This window comes from Sus scrofa, chromosome 1 (genome assembly GCF_000003025.6).
Source record: "Sus scrofa isolate TJ Tabasco breed Duroc chromosome 1, Sscrofa11.1, whole genome shotgun sequence".
NCBI classification, from domain to species: domain Eukaryota; kingdom Metazoa; phylum Chordata; class Mammalia; order Artiodactyla; family Suidae; genus Sus; species Sus scrofa.
This window is the reverse complement of record NC_010443.5, coordinates 182,308,692-182,327,147: the sequence shown is the minus strand read 5'-3', so window position 1 is coordinate 182,327,147 and position 18,456 is coordinate 182,308,692. Positions and strand designations below refer to the sequence as shown.

The 18,456-nt window shown below is 42.1% G+C and overlaps 1 protein-coding gene across 1 annotated transcript in view; it reads left to right on the top strand.

Annotated features, from left to right (window-relative positions):
- The window catches only part of ERO1A (endoplasmic reticulum oxidoreductase 1 alpha), a 49,497-nt gene continuing 40,041 nt past the window's right edge, over window positions 9,001-18,456 (top strand). Inside the window, 1 exon segment of the mRNA NM_001137627.1 lies at window positions 9,001-9,122. Within this exon segment, the coding sequence (NP_001131099.1) occupies window positions 9,009-9,122 (114 nt within the window). The 5' untranslated portion in view covers window positions 9,001-9,008.

Here is an 18,456-nt window from a genome sequence, read left to right as displayed (position 1 = left end):
ATGGCATCTGGCACATGGTAAGTATTCAGTAGTGTTATATTAAATTATTTATTTTAAGGGTAATAATGACCTCAACTTTTGTGGTACATGTCCACATTGCTGTACCTCTTCCCATTACATCTGGGGAGAATTTATTGTTGTTCCAACAGAATCAGTCACATTCCCCAGACAGACTCCTTTTGATCTTATCCAGTGACCTGGATGTTTGAGTTTAAATAGGTGTATCCTATGTATACATACGAAGTGCAAAATTAAGTGAATTAAATCACCAAAAATGTATTAGGAAATTTAAAATATTAGGAAATAGGAAAGATGACTTCAAATGTATTAGGAAAAAAATCTTACAGATATTGTGTGAATATTCTGTTCTTTCCAGGTATAGTTGGGAATTGTGGTTAGATGATAACAAGGAAGGTGGTTTGAGGGAGATTAGTCCCTTCTCCCACTGAGCTGCAACTTTTCCAGTCAAACTAGTCCTTCCATACCAAAATATATCACCTCTGACATCAAGAAGTAAAGAAGTGAGGATGAGGCAGAGGAAAAAAAAAAAAAAAGCTCAGTTTGGTTCAATAAGTATTTATAAGCACATACTAGTGGGTTACTTCAACATAACACACCAATATTTTAAACTCCCTTGAGCCCTGTTTTTCTCTCACCCATCTGGCAAAATTCCAACCTCAGTTGCACCTTCTGTCTATTTTGCCTGCAACAGAACAGCCCTATTCCTTTTTTATATGCACCTCTGAGATTGTATCCCTGTCCATCAGAAAATATAGCTTAAATTTGTAATTATACATTCATAATTTGTTTAGATGCAGTTAAATGTGTCTTTTCCCCCAGTAGACTACAGCTCCAAAAACAAAACAAGGACACTGATTTTTTTCTTGTTCATTATTGTATCCCCAGAAGATGGTTTTTTATATATATTTATATTTTTAACATATATTTATATTTATATTTTATATATATACATTTGAATGAATTTGTGAATATGTTAGATACTATGATAGTTAAGCAGAGATTCAAAAGGACTAAGAAATGTCATCAGTTCTCAAGGAACTTACACTGTAGGATAGAGAAGAGGTGAGATGAGAAGGTAGGTTATATCATAGTTGGGGTGGGTTAAAAGTGATGTCATAGCAAACAGTGATGAGATATACTTAGATCTTCGAAAATCATTTAAGAATAGTCTCCTGGAGTTCCCGTCGTGGCACAGTGGTTAACGAATCCGACTTGGAACCATGAGGTTGCGGGTTCGGTCCCTGACCTTGCTCAGTGGGTTAACAATCCAGCGTTGCCGTGAGCTGTGGTGTAGGTTGCAGATGCGGCTCGGATCCTGCATTGCTCTGGCTCTGGTGTAGGCCAGTGGCTACAGCTCCGATTCAACCCCTAGCCTGGGAACCTCCATATGCCGTGCGGGAGCGGCCCAAGAAATAGCAACAACAACAACAACAACAAAAGACAAAAGACAAAAAAAAAAAAAAAAAAAAAAGAATAGTCTCCTAACCCTCTCACCTATAATGTAGCATTGATGAGTGTTGTGGTTTTAAAATAGGTACACAACCTCTTTAACAATTACCATTACGAGAAGTGGAGCCTAATTTCCCTCCCTTGGACCTAATGACTTGTTTTGGACAGAGTAAAGTGGAAGGGAGAGTACAAAGCCACTGAGACTGTCATTAAAGGCATGGGGCTGGATTTCCCATTGTGGTTCAGTGGTTTTCGAACCTAACTAGTATTTATGAGAATATGGCTTGGATCCCTGGCCTTGCTCAGTGGGTTAAAGATCTGGCATTGCACTGAGCTGTGGTGTAGGTCACAGATTTGGTCTGCATCTGGCGTTTCAGTAGCTGTTGTGAAAGCCGGCAGCTGCAGCTCCAATTGGACCCCTAGACTGGGAACTTCTGTATGCCACAGGTGTGGCCCTAAAAAAACGAAAACAAAAAAGGCATAGGGCTTCCTCCTTACTCTCCCTTGGATCACTCCCTCTGAGGGAAATCAGCTGTCATACCAAGAGGACACATCCACCTGATCTCTGGAGAGACCCACATGGCAAGGAACAGCCCGTAAAGAATTGAGGCCTCCTGCCAACGGCCATGTGAGTGAGCTATCTTGGATGCAGAGCCTCCAACCCTAGGCAAGCTTTCAGATGATTGAAACTCTGGTCTTAATTGCAACATCATGAGATCATGACTAAGTCATGCAACCCAGTTCTGCTGTTCCTGAATTCCTGGTCCACAAAAATTGTGAGATAATAAGTGTTTGTTGTTTTAAGCCACTAAGTTTTGTGGTAATTTGTTACATGGCAATGGATAACTAATACAACAGGAACTGATATTTTTCTAGAGAGGATGGGGAAACAGTACTAGCAGGCAAGTAGCAAATATTTTTGCTCACATATCAGCTGAAATACTTGAGTTTTTATAAATTTGTTATTCCAAATAGCTACCCCAAATACTTATGAGAATGCCCTTAATTGAATGTATCTATGGCTAAGCAGTAAGAGGTTGAAGTAGGAAGAGAATTAGAATTCCCAGATTTCTGAGAAATACTCTTCCTTAATTAAAGCAATACACAAAGATCTTTTTTTTTTTCTAAAGTACTACAAAGCTTAGATTGAAAAAAGGAGTCAACTTCCCTATACAGCAGAAATTGACAGAACATTGTAAATCAACTATAATTTTTTAAATGATAAAAAAAATAAAATAAAAGAGGAGTCCACTGCCCCACCCCGAGTCCCATTCTTTAATTCTTTAATGTGTTTCCTTTATATTTACCTCCATATTTCTAAGTAATATGCTTATGCTGCTATTTCTTGATAGATCAATTTTAGGATTTATTTGTTGACTTTCTAATAAGAAAGATAAAAGAGTCAGCACCTTTATTTATTACCCCAAATCCTCACTTTCCCTACCTTCATCCCTCATCTAAAATATATACAAATTTTGGTTGAATCACTGTCCAATATTTGTCTTATTGTGGGGCTATGCAAGTCAAGCAATATACCATAGATACATTTACTTTATCGTGAAACTGTTTTGCATCTCCTGTAATTAAAAGCTGCCTCATTTCTAAATGGGCTTAGTTGTGGGGTTTTTTTCTTGTTTGTTTTGTTTTGTTTTGTTTTTTGCTTTTTAGGGCACCCCTCCCCGCATAACGGAGGTTCCCAGACTCGGGGTCGAATTGGAGCTACAGCTGCCAGCCTACACCACAGCTCAGGACAACGCCTGATCCTTAACCACTGAGTGGGGCCAGGGATTGAACCCACAACCTCTCGGTTCCTAGTTGGATTAGTTTCTGCTGTGCTGTGACGGGAACTCCGTTTTGTTTTTGTTTTTGTTTTTTTCTAGGGCCGTGCATGTGGCATGTGGAGGTTCCCAGGCTAGGGGTCTAATTGGAGCTGTAGCTGCCAGCCTACACCACAGCCGCAGCAACTAGGGATCTGAGCCGTGTCTGCAACCTACACCACAGCTCCTGGCAATGCTGGATCCTTAACCCACTGAGCAAGGTCAGGGATCAAACCACCATCTCATGGTTCCTAGGCAGATTGTTAACCACTCCTCCACGATGGTAACTACTTTTTTTTTTTTTTTTAATCACTTTTCTTCCCAACTTTATGATACAATTTTAAACTTCCTCTGAATAGTGTTTGTCAGAAAGTCACATCGGTGTCCCTCCAGTCCTAAGGTTACTGAGAGATACCCCTTCCTGGAGGCCCCCATCTTCTTGCTTTAATCTGGGCTCTGTAGGGATGTTGCTTAGCTCTCTTCTAGAGCTTTCCTAACTCCTTTCTTGTGTACTTGCTTCTCTTTCCTGATCTCCTCATCTTTTGTTTACTTCTTTGCTTGGTTGGATCATATCTTCTCAGTAATTTTCCAAGAAAGGATTTATTTTATTCATTTTTTTATGGTTTACTTTTTTATTTTTATTTTTATGGCCACCCTTGAAGCACGTGGAAGTTCCTGGGCCAGGGATTGAACCTGTGCAACAACTGTGACCCAAGCTGTTACAGTGACAAGGCTGGATCCTTAACTCTCTGCAGCACAAAGAGAACTCCATAAAGGAAGTATTTAAAATCATGGGCTTGGGAGTTCCTGTTGTGGCTCAGTGGAAACAAATCTGACTAGCATCCATGAGAAAACGGGTTCAATCCCTGGCCTCACTCAGTGGGTTAAGGATCTGGCATTGCTGTGTGCTGATGCTGTGAGCTGTGGTGTAGGTCACAGAAGGTGGCTCCAATCTGGCGTTGCTGTGGCTGTGGTGTAGGCCGGCAGCTCCAGCTCTGATTCAAACCCTAGTCTGGGAACCTCCACATGCTGTGGGTTCAGCCCTAAAAAACCAACCAACCAAACAAACAAAAAAATCACGGGCTTGGGCAGTTTTCTCCAGGGGAGAGTAAAGATGAGGAAAATCACTGAAGGATAGAATCCTGGGGAACATTCGTATCTTAGAGGAGGGCTCAGGGAAAGCCCATGAGGGAGATAGTTAGGCAATATCGGATCAGTATAAGGAGGATCTGGAGTGTTTGGTGCATAGGAAATTGAATTGAAGGAAGAATCAACTTTGTCAAAATGCAGAAGAGATATTATGATTTCAATGAAAAATGGTAATTGGATTTGCCAATAAGAAGGTCAGGTACCACAGTATGGTCTGTAAGGTGTCAATTTCAAGGGAAGCAGGGTGAGGGAGAGAAGAGAATTCTTAGTACTATTTTGCAACTTTTTTTCTGAGTCTTAAATTAGTCAAAATGACCCCCTTTATGGGAAATAAAAGCAGAACCCAAACACACACACAAAAGAAATTCAGGTAAATAGGAGTAGGAGTAAATAGTAGTCTGGAGTTGGTTACCAGACTGCACATTGGATTAAGGCGTGAATGGTAAGTTAAAAAGCCAAGTCGATTACTATACATAGTTCACTCTTTCATGAATCTGAGGTGAGGAAGTGAAGACAGAGCGCTTTCATGGCAGGTGTCCCCAGCTCAGATGATCTTAAGCAGCTCAACAGAAAAGTCTAACAATATACCATGTGCACATTTACATTCAGTAAATAAATGATAAATAGATCTAATAACTAATAAAACTTCAGGTTTTTACGTAGCCTTTCTTCCTCTTATGTGTCATAATAATCCTTTTCCTTGACCACATTTTTTCCTTAATCATTTCCTTCTAGTCTATTCAATGCCAGAAAAGGTTCATGTACTGAGATGCTTCTCATAGAAATCTGTATATCCCATTTTGTGAAACTGGGCTCAAGCCATTTCCTGCTTCGTCATTTAAAAAAAAAAAAAAAAAAAAAAAAAGCTGTTATTTGCAGAGTAATCAGAATTCTATGGAGAAATGCTATGTACATTAAACTGAAGTCATATTATTACAGTCACTACTATTAAAATAACAAGGTGGTGGCCTTGTTCACCTCTAAAAAATTTAATGCTGTTTAGCAGAGTTACAATAGATGGGAGGCTGGGCTTCCAGAAATCAAATGTTAAACTATGTACCCTGTGGATATTCCTTAAGTAGTTATTTGATAACTAACAATTTATTTCATAGGCCCTAATATAGGCAAGATGATGCTAGAGTAGGCAGAATTGAAGAAAGAAACTCATACAAAGGACAAACCTGAAGGATTCTCAGGGAAATGCCAGTAATTATACAATGCGTATAAAACTGTATTTTACAAATTCTAAAATCCCTTACAAATTTGAAAGGAAAGAATATCATTATGAAGAATATCATTATGAAGACTGTAAGAACCAGCAATCTCACTCTTGAGTATATACCAGGATATCTGTACTTCCTGGTTCATTGCAACATTATTTGCAACTGCTAAAGTATGGAAACAACCTAAGCATCTATCAATGGATAAATGGGATAAAGAAGTTGTAGTAAACACACACAATAGCCTATTGTTCAGCCATGAGAGGGGAAATCCAGCCATTTACTACAACATGGATGGGCCTTGAGGGCACTATGCTAAGTAGAGTAAGCCAGACAGAGAAAGACAAATATTGTATGATGTCAATTATACGTGGAGTGATTTAAAAAAAGTCAAATTCATAGAAACAGAGAGTAGAAAGGTGGTTACAAAGGGATAGGGAAAGTAGGGAGAGGTGGTAAGAGTATAGAATTTCATGAATAAGGTGTGAGGATCTAAGGTGTAACGTGGTAACCATAGTTGATAACACTGCATTTTATCAGCGTTATTTGCTAAGAGAGTTGAACTTAAATGCTCTTACCAAGGGAGGGGAAAAAGTGCAAATATGTGAGATGGTAGATGTGTTAATTGACTTGACAGGGAGGATCCTTTAACAACATATATGACATATATATGTCTAATCACCAAGACAAACACTTTAAATAATCTTACAATTTTATTTGTCAATTATACCTCAATAAAACTGGGGAAAAATACAATGAAGTTAAAATTTTTTCTTATACAGTGATTGTTTTTGATTATAAGTTTGTTAGAAATTTGTTTGGGCAAGAGTTTGAGTCTTATGGAATAGAGCCTTCATCTTGAGAATACAGACTTTTTTTTGTTTGTTTTGTTTTTTGTTTTTTGTCTTTTTAGGGCTGCACCCACAGCATATGGAGGTTCCCAGGTTAGGGGTAGAATCGGAGCTATAGCTGTAGGCCTACACTGCAGTCACAGCAACATGCGATCTGAGCCTCGTCTGCAACCTACACCACAGCTCGCGGCAATGCCAGATCCTTAACCCACTGAGCGAGGCCAGGGATCAAACCCGAGTCCTCATGGATGCTAGTTGCGTTCGTTAACCAGTGAGCCACGACGGGAACTCCTAGACGCTTTTAAACTCTCCCAAATTATGGGCTATTTCATCAGAGCGAAATGAAGAGCTGACTCATGCTCAAATTCCTTCTTTCTGCAATTTTAGGTTATTATTCATTTAGTTTCCCCAATTTTTATACGGTGTCTTTCATTTTTGATGACCTAAACTTCAGATGTTGACACCCTGGCCATGTGAAATGTATTCATTCACTTTACAAACATGCAAAGAGAAGCTCCTTGTTAAGATTTCTGGGAGTCACAGGGATGTTTGAGACATAATCCCTAGTTAAGGAGTTAAATGAGATTACAGTTCAGTTGTAGAAATAAAGAAATGTCATAAAAGATTACATGCAAAATTCCATGGGGTGTCCACCCATGTGCAGGGACTGGACCTTACACATATTTATATCTCTAATATCAGGTTCAGTCTGGCATAGCGTAAATTTATTGAATTCAAATTCAAGTAGGCATTGGAATGGGTGAAGAGGAAACCAAGAAGATCCACAGATGAGGGATCAGGTGAGCTGGGTCTGGCCCCAGAGGAATAAGTAGAGATCCTGCACAGTACAGTGAAAAAATAACTTTCTGGGTAAAGAGATTGTATTAACACCTTCATGTAACATGCTGTAGATATTAAGATCAGAGCTTCTCCTGTCCACCAGGATCTCAGATGACTAGTGACTTTTTAATTACATGTCGGTTCACTTGGCAGCGATGGACAGAGCATAGGATTAGAGTCTCGCTTCTACCATCCCAAGTGATTTTGAATAATGCATACAATTTTCTATGCCTATTTTTCTCAGCTAGAAAATTGGAATATAATACCTATTTGGGGCCTACCATATCCTAGAGTTACTTCAATAAGGGATGAACAAAAGAAAACAAAACAGGTAGTTCCCATTGTGTCTCAGCGGTAAGGAACCCAACTAGGATCCAAGAGGACGCACTAGGACGTGAGCCCATCCCTAGCCTCCCTTAGTGGGTTAAGGATCCCATGGTTGTGGGGAGCTGGGGTGTAGGTCACAGACACATTGTTGCTGTGGCTGTGGTGTAGGCTGGTAGCTTACAGCTTGGATTCCACCCCTAGCCTGGGAACTTTCATATGCCACAGGTGTGGCTCTAAATAGACAAAAAACACCCACAAAACCAAAACCAAAAATCCCCCAAAAACCCGAAAAACAAAAAACCAATTTACAAAAAAATGTTTTCTGAACTATTTCATTCTAACGTAATGTGTAAGATGTTGGAAAGCTTTGTAGTTTCACAGTGAAAATTTCTTCCTTTAAAAAAAAGCTAATAGACTAGTTTCATGGCTGGGATCAGAGGACCTGGCTCTATCACTGCTCAGTTCCAGTTCCAGTCCACATCTCCTCCCCTCTCTAGGCCAGTTTCCTCCTATAAAATAGAGTACTTGCCACATTTGACTATGAAATATGACTAGTTCATATGACATACACATCAGGTTTCAAAGATAAACAAATGTAAAATATTTTATGACATTGAATATGGAGTCTATTTTGAAATATTTTGCAATATTGGTTTAAATGAAATCTATTATTAAAATTAACTTCACCTGTTTCTTTTTGCTCTTCTGATGTGACTACTAGAAAATCTAAATTACCTAGGCATCCCTGGTCTGGATGATTACGAACATCCCTTTCAGTTTTAAGGCTCAGTCAGGGCCACTGTGGACACGTAATTCACGGTCTTATTTCCTCTCATTGAGATGCGGAAGGATCGGCTGGGAGGCAATCGGTTGGGGGCGGCTCCGTGCCGGAAGACACTGACTCTCTTCGGCTTTCGCTCGGGCTTTCGGAGCTGGAAGGACCCAGACTTCCGCGCGAAGCTGGGGCAGGGGGAGCCGGGTCAAGTCTACAGGCCCCAGGAGTTAAGGGGGCGGGGGCGCGGGGGCCCAGGGGCGGGCGCGGCGCGCCGGGCGGGGCCGAGCGGAGGAGCGGCTTGGTGCGTCAGCCTCACGAGCAGGGAAGGAAGCGGGTTCCAGGCCCCCGGCGGCCGGCGCGGGCGCCCCAGCACGTCCACAAGCTGAGCCGGGAGGTGGCGGCCGCTGAGGGGCGGGGGAACCGAGGGCGGGCCTGGGAGGCGGCCGGGAGGTGGGGCGCGGCCGGGGGCCGGGCCGCGCGGGCTTCATCTGCGGCCGCACGGCCTGCGCCCAGGCGCTGGGGACTCCGAGGCGCGGCGGGACGAACGTCAGAAGAGGTTATGGGCCACCGCTGGGGCTTCCTGATCGTCTTCCTGGGCGCCGTGGGGCTGCTGGGCTCGGGCTACGGCAGGCAGCAGCCCTCGGAAACGGCGGCGCAGAGGTGCTTCTGCCAGGTGAGGGGTGTGCGCGGCTGGGCTGCGGGTCCTGGGACCCCCCCGCCTCCGCCGGGCGCCCGGTCAGCGCGCCCCGGCAGGCGGGGGCGGGGGGTGCGTCTCTGCATCTCCACCCTTCCAGAAGGAGCCTCTGTGCTTCTGCTCCGCTGTCGGGGCTGAATCCTCTGCACCTCGCCTGGGTTGGTGTGAACCGGTAGCCCTCTGCACCCTGAAACGACGTCGGCACACGCTCCCGCGCTTCCGATCAGGCGTGGGGCGAGAGGTATAGGGGCACGGCTGCCTGTTTTTACCCGACTGGCTTGTGCATCTTTGTTGGTCTTCCCTGCCTGGGGAGGGTGTACACACACACACTCAGTATTTGCTATTTTCGCAGAACTTGGGTCTTGCTGACTTCCAGTTTGACCTGGAACTGTGTGCGCCGTGCCTGTGCTGGGGGCAAAGGCAGCCTCTCTGGCCAGGACTGTCTTCTGCTGAGGGGTTGCCCTCAGATCTCCTTGTCAGGCCGGGGAAGAGCTTAGTGTGGCTTTTCTGTATCGAAGCCTACCTGCCTGGTGTCTTTGGGGCTGCGGTTGCCCTATGACTCCTAGCCCTGCGTGCCCTTTCTTTTCTTTTTTCTGAATGCGGTGGGACTCTCATAACGTGACACCCGTACTACTGGCCTGAATTGGGAGAACGGTCGTCAGTACACAAGTGTGATTACAAGCTAATTATGGTCATTTCCTCCTGTTAGTAAGAGATGTGGATTCCTTGAGCAAAAAATTCAAAGAAATTTACAGGATTTTGGTATCCACAATATCTGACAGTTTAATATCATTATTCTTAAAGTCACCATTTGCTTTGTTGATAAAAAATACATTTTGTGCAAAATTGAGGGATGATTATCCAAATTGCTCTTTTTAAGTAGACTATTAACTTGTTAGAAATAACATTTTATGTGTGTAGGGGTGGTAATACTGTTTCACAGAGGAAAGAAGCATTTTAAATATATAAGAAGAGGTATCATCTCTTTCACTGCTTTAAATTCTTGGACTTCATTGTTTTGCCGAGTGATATGGAAGTTTTGGTGATAGATGGGAAGGTATAAGAGAAATGGAAAGAAAACTACTGCTTTATAACTATGAGATTGAAAGGTCTTTTACCTTCAGTGATTGTAAATAGCGCACAATCAAGTGCTTAAAGGGTAATTTTTCTTCTTATTACAAATATAATGTATCACAAAGTTTAAACATTCAAAAAAAAGTAATTTAGAATTAAGTCGACTTTAAAATAAAATATTCAGGAGTTCCCATCGTGGCTCAGTGGTTAAGGAATCCGACTAGGAACCATGAGGTTGTGGGTTCAATCCCTGGCCTCGATCAGTGGGTTGAGGATCCGGCATTGCTGTGAGCTGTGGTGTAGTTTGCAGACACACCTTGGATCTTGCTGGCTGTGGCTGTGGCGTAGGCAGGTGGCTACAGCTCCAATTCGACCCCTAGCCTGGGAACCTCCATATGCCCCGGGTGCGGTCCTAAAAGGACAAAAAGACAAAAATAAATAAAATAAAATAAGATATTCAGTGCATAAAGATATTCAGTGTAACATTTTTAAGTATGTTCTAGAGATTTGGATAATGGAATAAAATACATGTTGAACTTTTAAACTTTCACTCCCTGTTCCAATAACTGTTTAGATATTTAATTAAAATTGGGGAGCTTTTAGCTTTTTATATTTATTTTCTTTTTCTTCTGATTAGTGATTAGGCTTTTTTCCACTTTCACAGTATTTTCAAGGTTAAAATACTCCCCAGCACAAAAATCTGTTAGACTGCTGCTTTCTTTTCCTTTTAGAACAAGAGGAATTTTTTTTTTTTTTTTTTCCCCCGGAGCCAACTTAAAAAAAAACAACAAAATGAATAAAAAAAAATTTAGGGGAAATTTAAAATGGCTTACTTAAATAAACTTAAAAACAGAGACCATCATTTCCAATTGAATACATAAGCAAGTATACTTTAGTTAAATTATGGTCAGTAATGGGAGGGATGGGGGTAAGGAGAGAGGGGCAGAGAGGGAACATGGTGAATAGACATGAAGAGAAAAATGTAGACAAACATATTGACATGCACATAAAAGGAGAGAGAGATAAAGAAAAATAGAAAAAGAAAAGATAAAGGGGGAGTTCTCATTGTGGTGCAGTGGAAACAAATCTGACTAGTATCCATGAGGATACAGGTTCTATCCCTCCCCTCACTCAGTTGGGGATCTGGCAGCTGTAGCTCCAATTTGACCCCTAGCCTGGGAACTTCCATATGCTGAATCTGTGGCCCTAAAAAGCAAAGCAAAACAAAACAAAAAAAGAAAAGGGGAAGTGCAAATTATCTATTCCAACAAATATTTAGACACACTACGCATATCTGAGTGTTTGAAATACAGAAATAACTATAGCACAATCCTTGCCTTGAAGAGCTTACAGTTGAGTAAATCGTGTTCTTTGGAGCTTGGGGAGGGACAAAGATCGTAGTTTAAAAAAAAAAGGGTAATAAATACTGCTAGAAAAAAAAATATTGCTAGAAACTAAATTTAAAGACTAAATTTTCAACCCAAGGTTTAGAAATATACGTTCAAGTCTTCCCTGGTTCTATTTGGCCTCAAAGTCCTGTTGATTATTTTTTGTTTATAGTTGTATCCCTTACTTCCTTCCTGTTGCATGTCCCTCTTACCCCTTCTGCCTTGAGCTATCACACCATCACCCCTCATCATATCATTGCATGGGTGCTTGGATTGGTTTTAGGGGTTCTGAGTTGTGCCAGAGCAGCATGTAGTTATTTGGCCTTAGAAGTCATTGAAGTAAAATGTAAAAAGCTCTGCAAATAATCAGACTAAATTCAACAAACATTTATAGATGTCTACTGTGAACCAGTATGAGAGATCAAAAAATAAATAAAAAAATTACAGTTTAGTCCCAATTCTTGATAATCCAGAGTATGGAGACTGGTATGTAATCAGTGCTCAGCAAGATTAGGGAAAATATAATACAAGATGTGAATACTACACTAGCTGGAGTATATGTATATGTATATATATATATATATATATATATATATATATATATATATATATTTGGTCTTTTCTGTCTTTTTAGGGCCACACCCATGGCATATGGAGGTTCCCAGACTAGGGGTCCCAATCAGAGCTGTAGCCGCCAGCCTACGCTGGAGTGACAGCAACGCCGGATCCTAGCCTCGTCTGCAACCTACACCGCAGCTCATGGCAACGCTGGATCCTTAACTCACTGAGTGAGGCCAGGGATCAAACGTGAGTCCTCGTGGATGCTAGTTGGGTTTGTTAAATGCTGAGCCAGGATGGGAGCTCGCATATTCTTTTTTTTTTTTTTTGTCTTTTTGCCATTTCTTGGGCTGCTCCAGCGGCATATGGAGGTTCCCAGGCTAAGGGTCTAATCGGAGCTGTAGCCGCCGGCCTACGCCAGAGCCACAGCAACGCAAGATCTGAGCTGCGTCTGCAACCTACACCACAGCTCACGGCAATGCCGGATCGTTAACCCACTGAGCAAGGGCAGGGATCGAACCCGAAACCTCATGGTTCCTAGTCAGATTCATTAACCACTGCGCCACGACGGGAACTCCCTCCCATATTCTTAAGTAAAGATATGGCGACAGCTCCCAATGATGCTTTAAACTCAGTCAGTTACTGCATATACTTGTTAGTTGACATCACATCCTTTTAAAACTATTTTCACCGTATGTTGTAAGTTCTTTTGAGAACACATGCTTCAGTTTGCTCAAAGTAAGTCATCAATTGTCTGAAACTTATACATCTTTTTTTTTTTTGGAACTTATAAATCTTCTTTACATACAACTTCCCCTCACCCTACTCCTATCCCCATATCATTCTATTTAAAAATGTAAAATTTTAATTTTTACACAGAAAATTAGTTTTTTTCCCCTGTTAGTATACAAATCAAAGAAGTCCAACACATGTACAGTTTTGTGTAAAAACCCCATAAATCAGGACTCACTATCTTTTAAATCAAAATAGCATTATAGTAGGTATGGGCTTAATGTAAGTGTAGTTTTTTTAGAGTTTATTTCTTTTAACAATTATTTCCTCATTATGCACCATTAGAGAGAATGAATGTAACAGAGTACCAATTGAGTGCCAGTTCATGGAATCCCATGATGCAGTTTAAAGAAATCACCTCAGAAGAGATATTGAAGCTCAGTTATGGAGGACAACTTTTTCAGTTAAATTAATTAGAAACAATTTGTAAACTTAAATACTCAGAATTTCTCTTTTATCTTTTTTCTTTTTTAGGGCTGCACCCACGGCACATGGAAGTTCCCAGCATAAGGGTTGATTTGGAGCCGCAGCTGCTGGCCTACACCACAGCCATAGCAACACCAGATCCAAGTCACATCTGTGACCTACACCACAGCTCACAGCAACACCAGAACCTTAACCCACTGAGCAAGGCCAGGGATTGAACCTGCATCTTTAGGTATACTAGTCAGGTTCTTAACCTGCTGAGCCACAATAGGAACCCCACTCAGAATGTTTTATCACTTAATATAGCTAGTGCTAATAACACTCGGGTCCATGTATTTGAATGCAGTAAATCTCCATCAGGCTAATGAAAGGGGAATAGAATAGTTCAGAGACTCCAAAGTGGCTACTTCAAAATGGATTATTTTTCATTTGGAGCGCACTATAGATATACTCTGTATTACATTTTTTTTTTTTTTTTTTGTCATTTTGCCTTTTCTAGGGCCGCTTCCGTGGCATATGGAGGTTCCCAGGCTAGGGGTCTAATCAGAGATGTAGCCACCGGCCTACACCAGAGCTACAGCAACTCGGGATCCGAGCCGCCTCTGCAACCTACACCATACCTCATGGCAACGCCGGATCCTTAACCCACTGAGCAAGGCCAGGGATCGAACCCGCAACCTCATGGTTCCTAGTCGGATTTGTTAATGACTGTGCCACTACGGGAACTCTTACATGTATTTTATCAGACTTACCTGTATGGGTGTCTTGTTCAGGTTAATTTAAAAAAAAAAAGAATTTTTGTTAGAGTGGTTGGACCATGGAAGAGACACTTGATAATATGTTGGGTGGGTGGAAATAAGCCCAGGATTAAAACTTAGTCCGAGGGATCTTTGAAACAGGTTATACTGGAGAGATGTCCATTGACTCTGAGTGCTTCCTTCATTCCTGGTTTTTTTGAGCAAAGCGTGTGGGCAAAAGTATCTTTCACATTTGTCACCATGCTTTGGGTCATTTAACAATTTAAAGTCCTAGCAAAACCAAGACTTTAAGGAAGAAATAGCTCTTAGCATTCCATGTCCTTAGAATGGTGCCTACTGCTCTGTATCGATAGCATCTTGGGGGTTTTCTACCTTGTCCCAGCTTGCTCTGTCAATGAACTAATTTTTTTTTTGTATGTATGAGTTTTTTTTTTCTTAATTACAGAGCTCAATAAAATTAAATGCAATTAAAGTACTTTACCAAATGAAGTGCATTTTGAGCACTTTTTAAAAAAAGAATTTCCTATGCGTTATGAGGACTATATTCTTGCAGTGCTTTCAAAAAAAAAAAAAAAAAGATAATCTTTGGTAAGACTGGAAGTTGGGAACACAAGGAGCTGTTTTTTTAGTTTTGTCTTTCTTTGAAAAGTTAAGGATCTCTGAGCAGAGAATAGAGAACAAGCAGGCCAGTGTTATTTTCTTTTGTCTTGCCTTTTGTATTTTGGTATCTGTCCAAACCAGTAAGAGTTGATGGAGGAAGTACTGGAGCTAAGTTTTGGTTATCTAGTTCTGTGTGTCACTGGGGCTACAGATGTGAAAATTTTGGAGAATTTTAATGGCAAACTTCTCCTTTTTTTCCTCATCGATTAAAAAAAAAATTACAGTTCCTGCTCTGGCGCAGTGGGTTAAAAATCCAACTGTAGGACTTCCTGCTGTGGCACAAAGGGATTGGCCACCTCTTGAGAGTGCTGACCCACCAGTTTGAACCCTGGCCTGGCACAGTGGGTTAAGGATCCGGCATTGCCATGAGCTATGGTGTAGGGTGCAGACGAGGCTTGGATCCTGCATTAAACAAACAAAACAAAACAAGTTCTAGGAGTTCCCTTAATGGCTCAGTAGTTAACAAATCTGACTAGGAACCAAGAGGTTGCGGGTTCGATCCCCGGCCTTGCTTAGTGGGTTAAGGATCTGGCGTTGCCATGAGGTGTGGTGTAGGCCGTAGACGCGGCTCACATCTGGTGTGGCTGTGGCTGTGGCTCTGGCGTAGGCCGGTGGCTACAGCTCCGATTAGACCCCTAGCCTGGGAACCTCCATATGCCATGGGTGCGGCCCTAGAAAAGACAAAAAGACAAAAATAAATAAATAAAAATTTTTTAAAAAGTTGTAGTTTGCATTGGGGAACAGCAAGATCCCTTTTGCTAGAATCATTTAAACAATGATAGGGTAATCATAATGATCAACATTTACTGGGCATTTACTTTCTTTTTTTTTCTTTTTTCTTTTTAGGGTCACACCTGTGGCTTATGGAAGTTCCTGGGTTAGGGGTTGAATCCAAGCTGCAGCTGCCGGCCTATGCTGCAGCCACAGCAATGCTAGATCTGAGCCATGTCTGTGTCCTATACCACAGCTTGTACAGGAACGCCAGATCCTTAACCCACTGAGCAAGGCCAGGGATCAAACCTGCATCCTTATGGATACTAGTCAGGTTTTTAACCTGCTGAGCCACAACGGGAACTCCTACTATTTGTCATTTTGTCTTGATATCCACTGTTTGTGATGGGAACTACTCTTATTTCTATTCTGTACTCAGAGAGGAAATTGAAGCCTAGAAAGGGTAAGAAGCATGGGGAATGTCAGCAACTAATATGAGTAGCAGAGATGGGCTTCAATCCTAGAAGACCTGACCCTGGAGCCTATCTGCTAACCACTGTAATACACTGCCTCACCTTGAAGGGGAGGGGGTTGGTGTATTGCTTGGAAGATAGCAACAGAAGGCTTTTAAAGGCTTTCTAACTCATAAGAGACCAGAACTTTAAACTGAGTGATGTTATGTGTTAGGCCTACCTTGGTCCTTAAATCTACCATCCCTTGGAGTTCCCTAGTGGCCTAGTGGTTAAAGACTTGGCATCAGCACTGCTGTGGTGTGGATTGGATCCCTGGCCCAGGAACTTACACATGGCCCAGGAGTGGCCAAACCACCAAACTACCATCCCTTACCAAGGGCTTTTTCATTGCTACCTATTATTTTGCCCCTTTACTCAAGACTGATTACCACCTACAGCCTAAAACAGCGGGCTTCAAATTTTAGCATGCATCATCACTTTGTATGTGTGTTTGAGGGGAGGTGCATTACAAAAAAAAAAATTCAGGGAGTTCCCATTGTGGCTCAGTGGAAACGAATCTAACTAGTAACTGTGGGAATACAGGTTTGATTCATGGCCTTGCTCAGTGGGTTAAGGATCTGGTGTTGCTGTGAGCTGTGGTGTAGGTCACAGACTTGGCTTAGATCCAGAGTTGCTATGGCTATGGTATAGGCCAGCAGCTATAGCTGCAGTTCAACCTCTAGCTTAGAAACTCCATATGTCGCAGGTGCAGCCCTTAACAGCAAAAAAAAAAAAAAAAAAAAAAAATTCAGATTCCTTTGGTAGGGCCAGAGTTCTGTTTCACTTTGGGAGGTAGTGTAGTGGTTACTTATGCAGCTGTAGCACATCTCTGCAGTGCAACATCAAACCATCCTTCTTAGAGATCTGTACTTGTCTTTGAGTCTTTGTCTTGGTAATAGAACTTTGCTTTGTTTCCAAGGTTCTGCCCTGGCTCCATTAACTGGAGCTACCGCTACCTTAGACTTTTCCTGAGACTCTATTCTGGTAACATACCTGGTTCTCTGATTTCTAGAACTGGGCCTGGCATCATACCTGCCAGACTTCCTTCCAGGGATCAGGTTCTGCTGCTTGTTGCAGGCTTATCTGAACAGTCAGATGGCTTTGATGTATAAGTATCTTCCTCCCTCTCTTTTGCTGGGCTCTTTCCATTCAATGAAACTCCTGCCACCCCCACTCTACCTCCTTAGCTGCCTTGCAACCTGTCATTGTAGTTGGTAATACCTCCTATTCCATTTCTAAGGTAAGGGACAGGAGATTTTTAAATCTACCATTGCCCTGCTTTCTCTTCCCTTGAGGCCTCTAAGTGATATGCCACCTCTGCTCTCGAGGTATCTTGCATTTCTTTCTTTCTTTTTTTTTTTTTTTTTTTTTTTTTTTGTCTTTTTGCCATTTCTTGGGCCACTCCCGCGGCATATGGAGGTTCCCAGGCTAGGGGTCTAATCAGAGCTGTAGCCGCCGGCCTACGCCAGAGCCACAGCAACGCGGGATCCGAGCCGAGTCTGCAACCTACACCACAGCTCACGGCAACGCCGGATTGTTAACCCACTGAGCAAGGGCAGGGACTGAACCCGCAACCTCATAGTTCCAAGTCGGATTCGTTAACCACTGCGCCCTGACGGGAACTCCCGGTATCTTGCATTTCTTTCTGGTTTGGGGCTTCTTATCGTTGCCCCTGTAATTAGGATATAGATCGGAAGAGTGTTGGACACAAAAGTGGTTTAGCTTTGCTGCTTGTTTTCCCTGCTCTGTGACTGCATTCCTGTCCCTTGAGCTGGTGAGACCTGGGGCACTGAGTTACCACCATAGGTGACATGGAAATGCATCACTATTAAGTACACAGTGCAGTGCTGGTCTCTAGTGAGTGAGAGTACAGAGGAGAGCATTCATTCACTCAGTTACCTACCTATTTCATAAATAATTATTGAGCATCTGTCTACTGTGTACTTTCTAAAAGTACAGTGCTTGGTACTGGGGATACAGAAATGAACAAACATGATTTTGCTCTTAAGAGTTTTAAACTCCAGTGGGTGGGAGTGAAACAGATAAATTCAATGCAGTGAGGTAATTCTTATGTGGGAGTATGTGGAGTGTCACAGGAGCACGTAGGAGAGATAGCTAACCCAGCAGGGGTGAGTGATACCTGAGGCACCAAAGGATAGATTTTTACCTTAAAAATGAATTTCTCGTTGGGTTGGGAGAAATGGATTGCTTCAAACACTTCCTCTTAATTTTTTTGTGTTTTTTCTTTGGTATTTTCTTTCCTTTTCTCTTTTTTTCGGCTGCACCTGCAACATGCAGAACTTCCTGGGGTAAGCATTGAATCTGAGCCACAGCTGTGACCTATGCCACCACTGGGGCAATGCCAGATCCTTAACCTGCTGCAGTACAGCAGGAACTCCTCTTTAGTGGTTTAATGTCTCTCTCTGGCATGTAC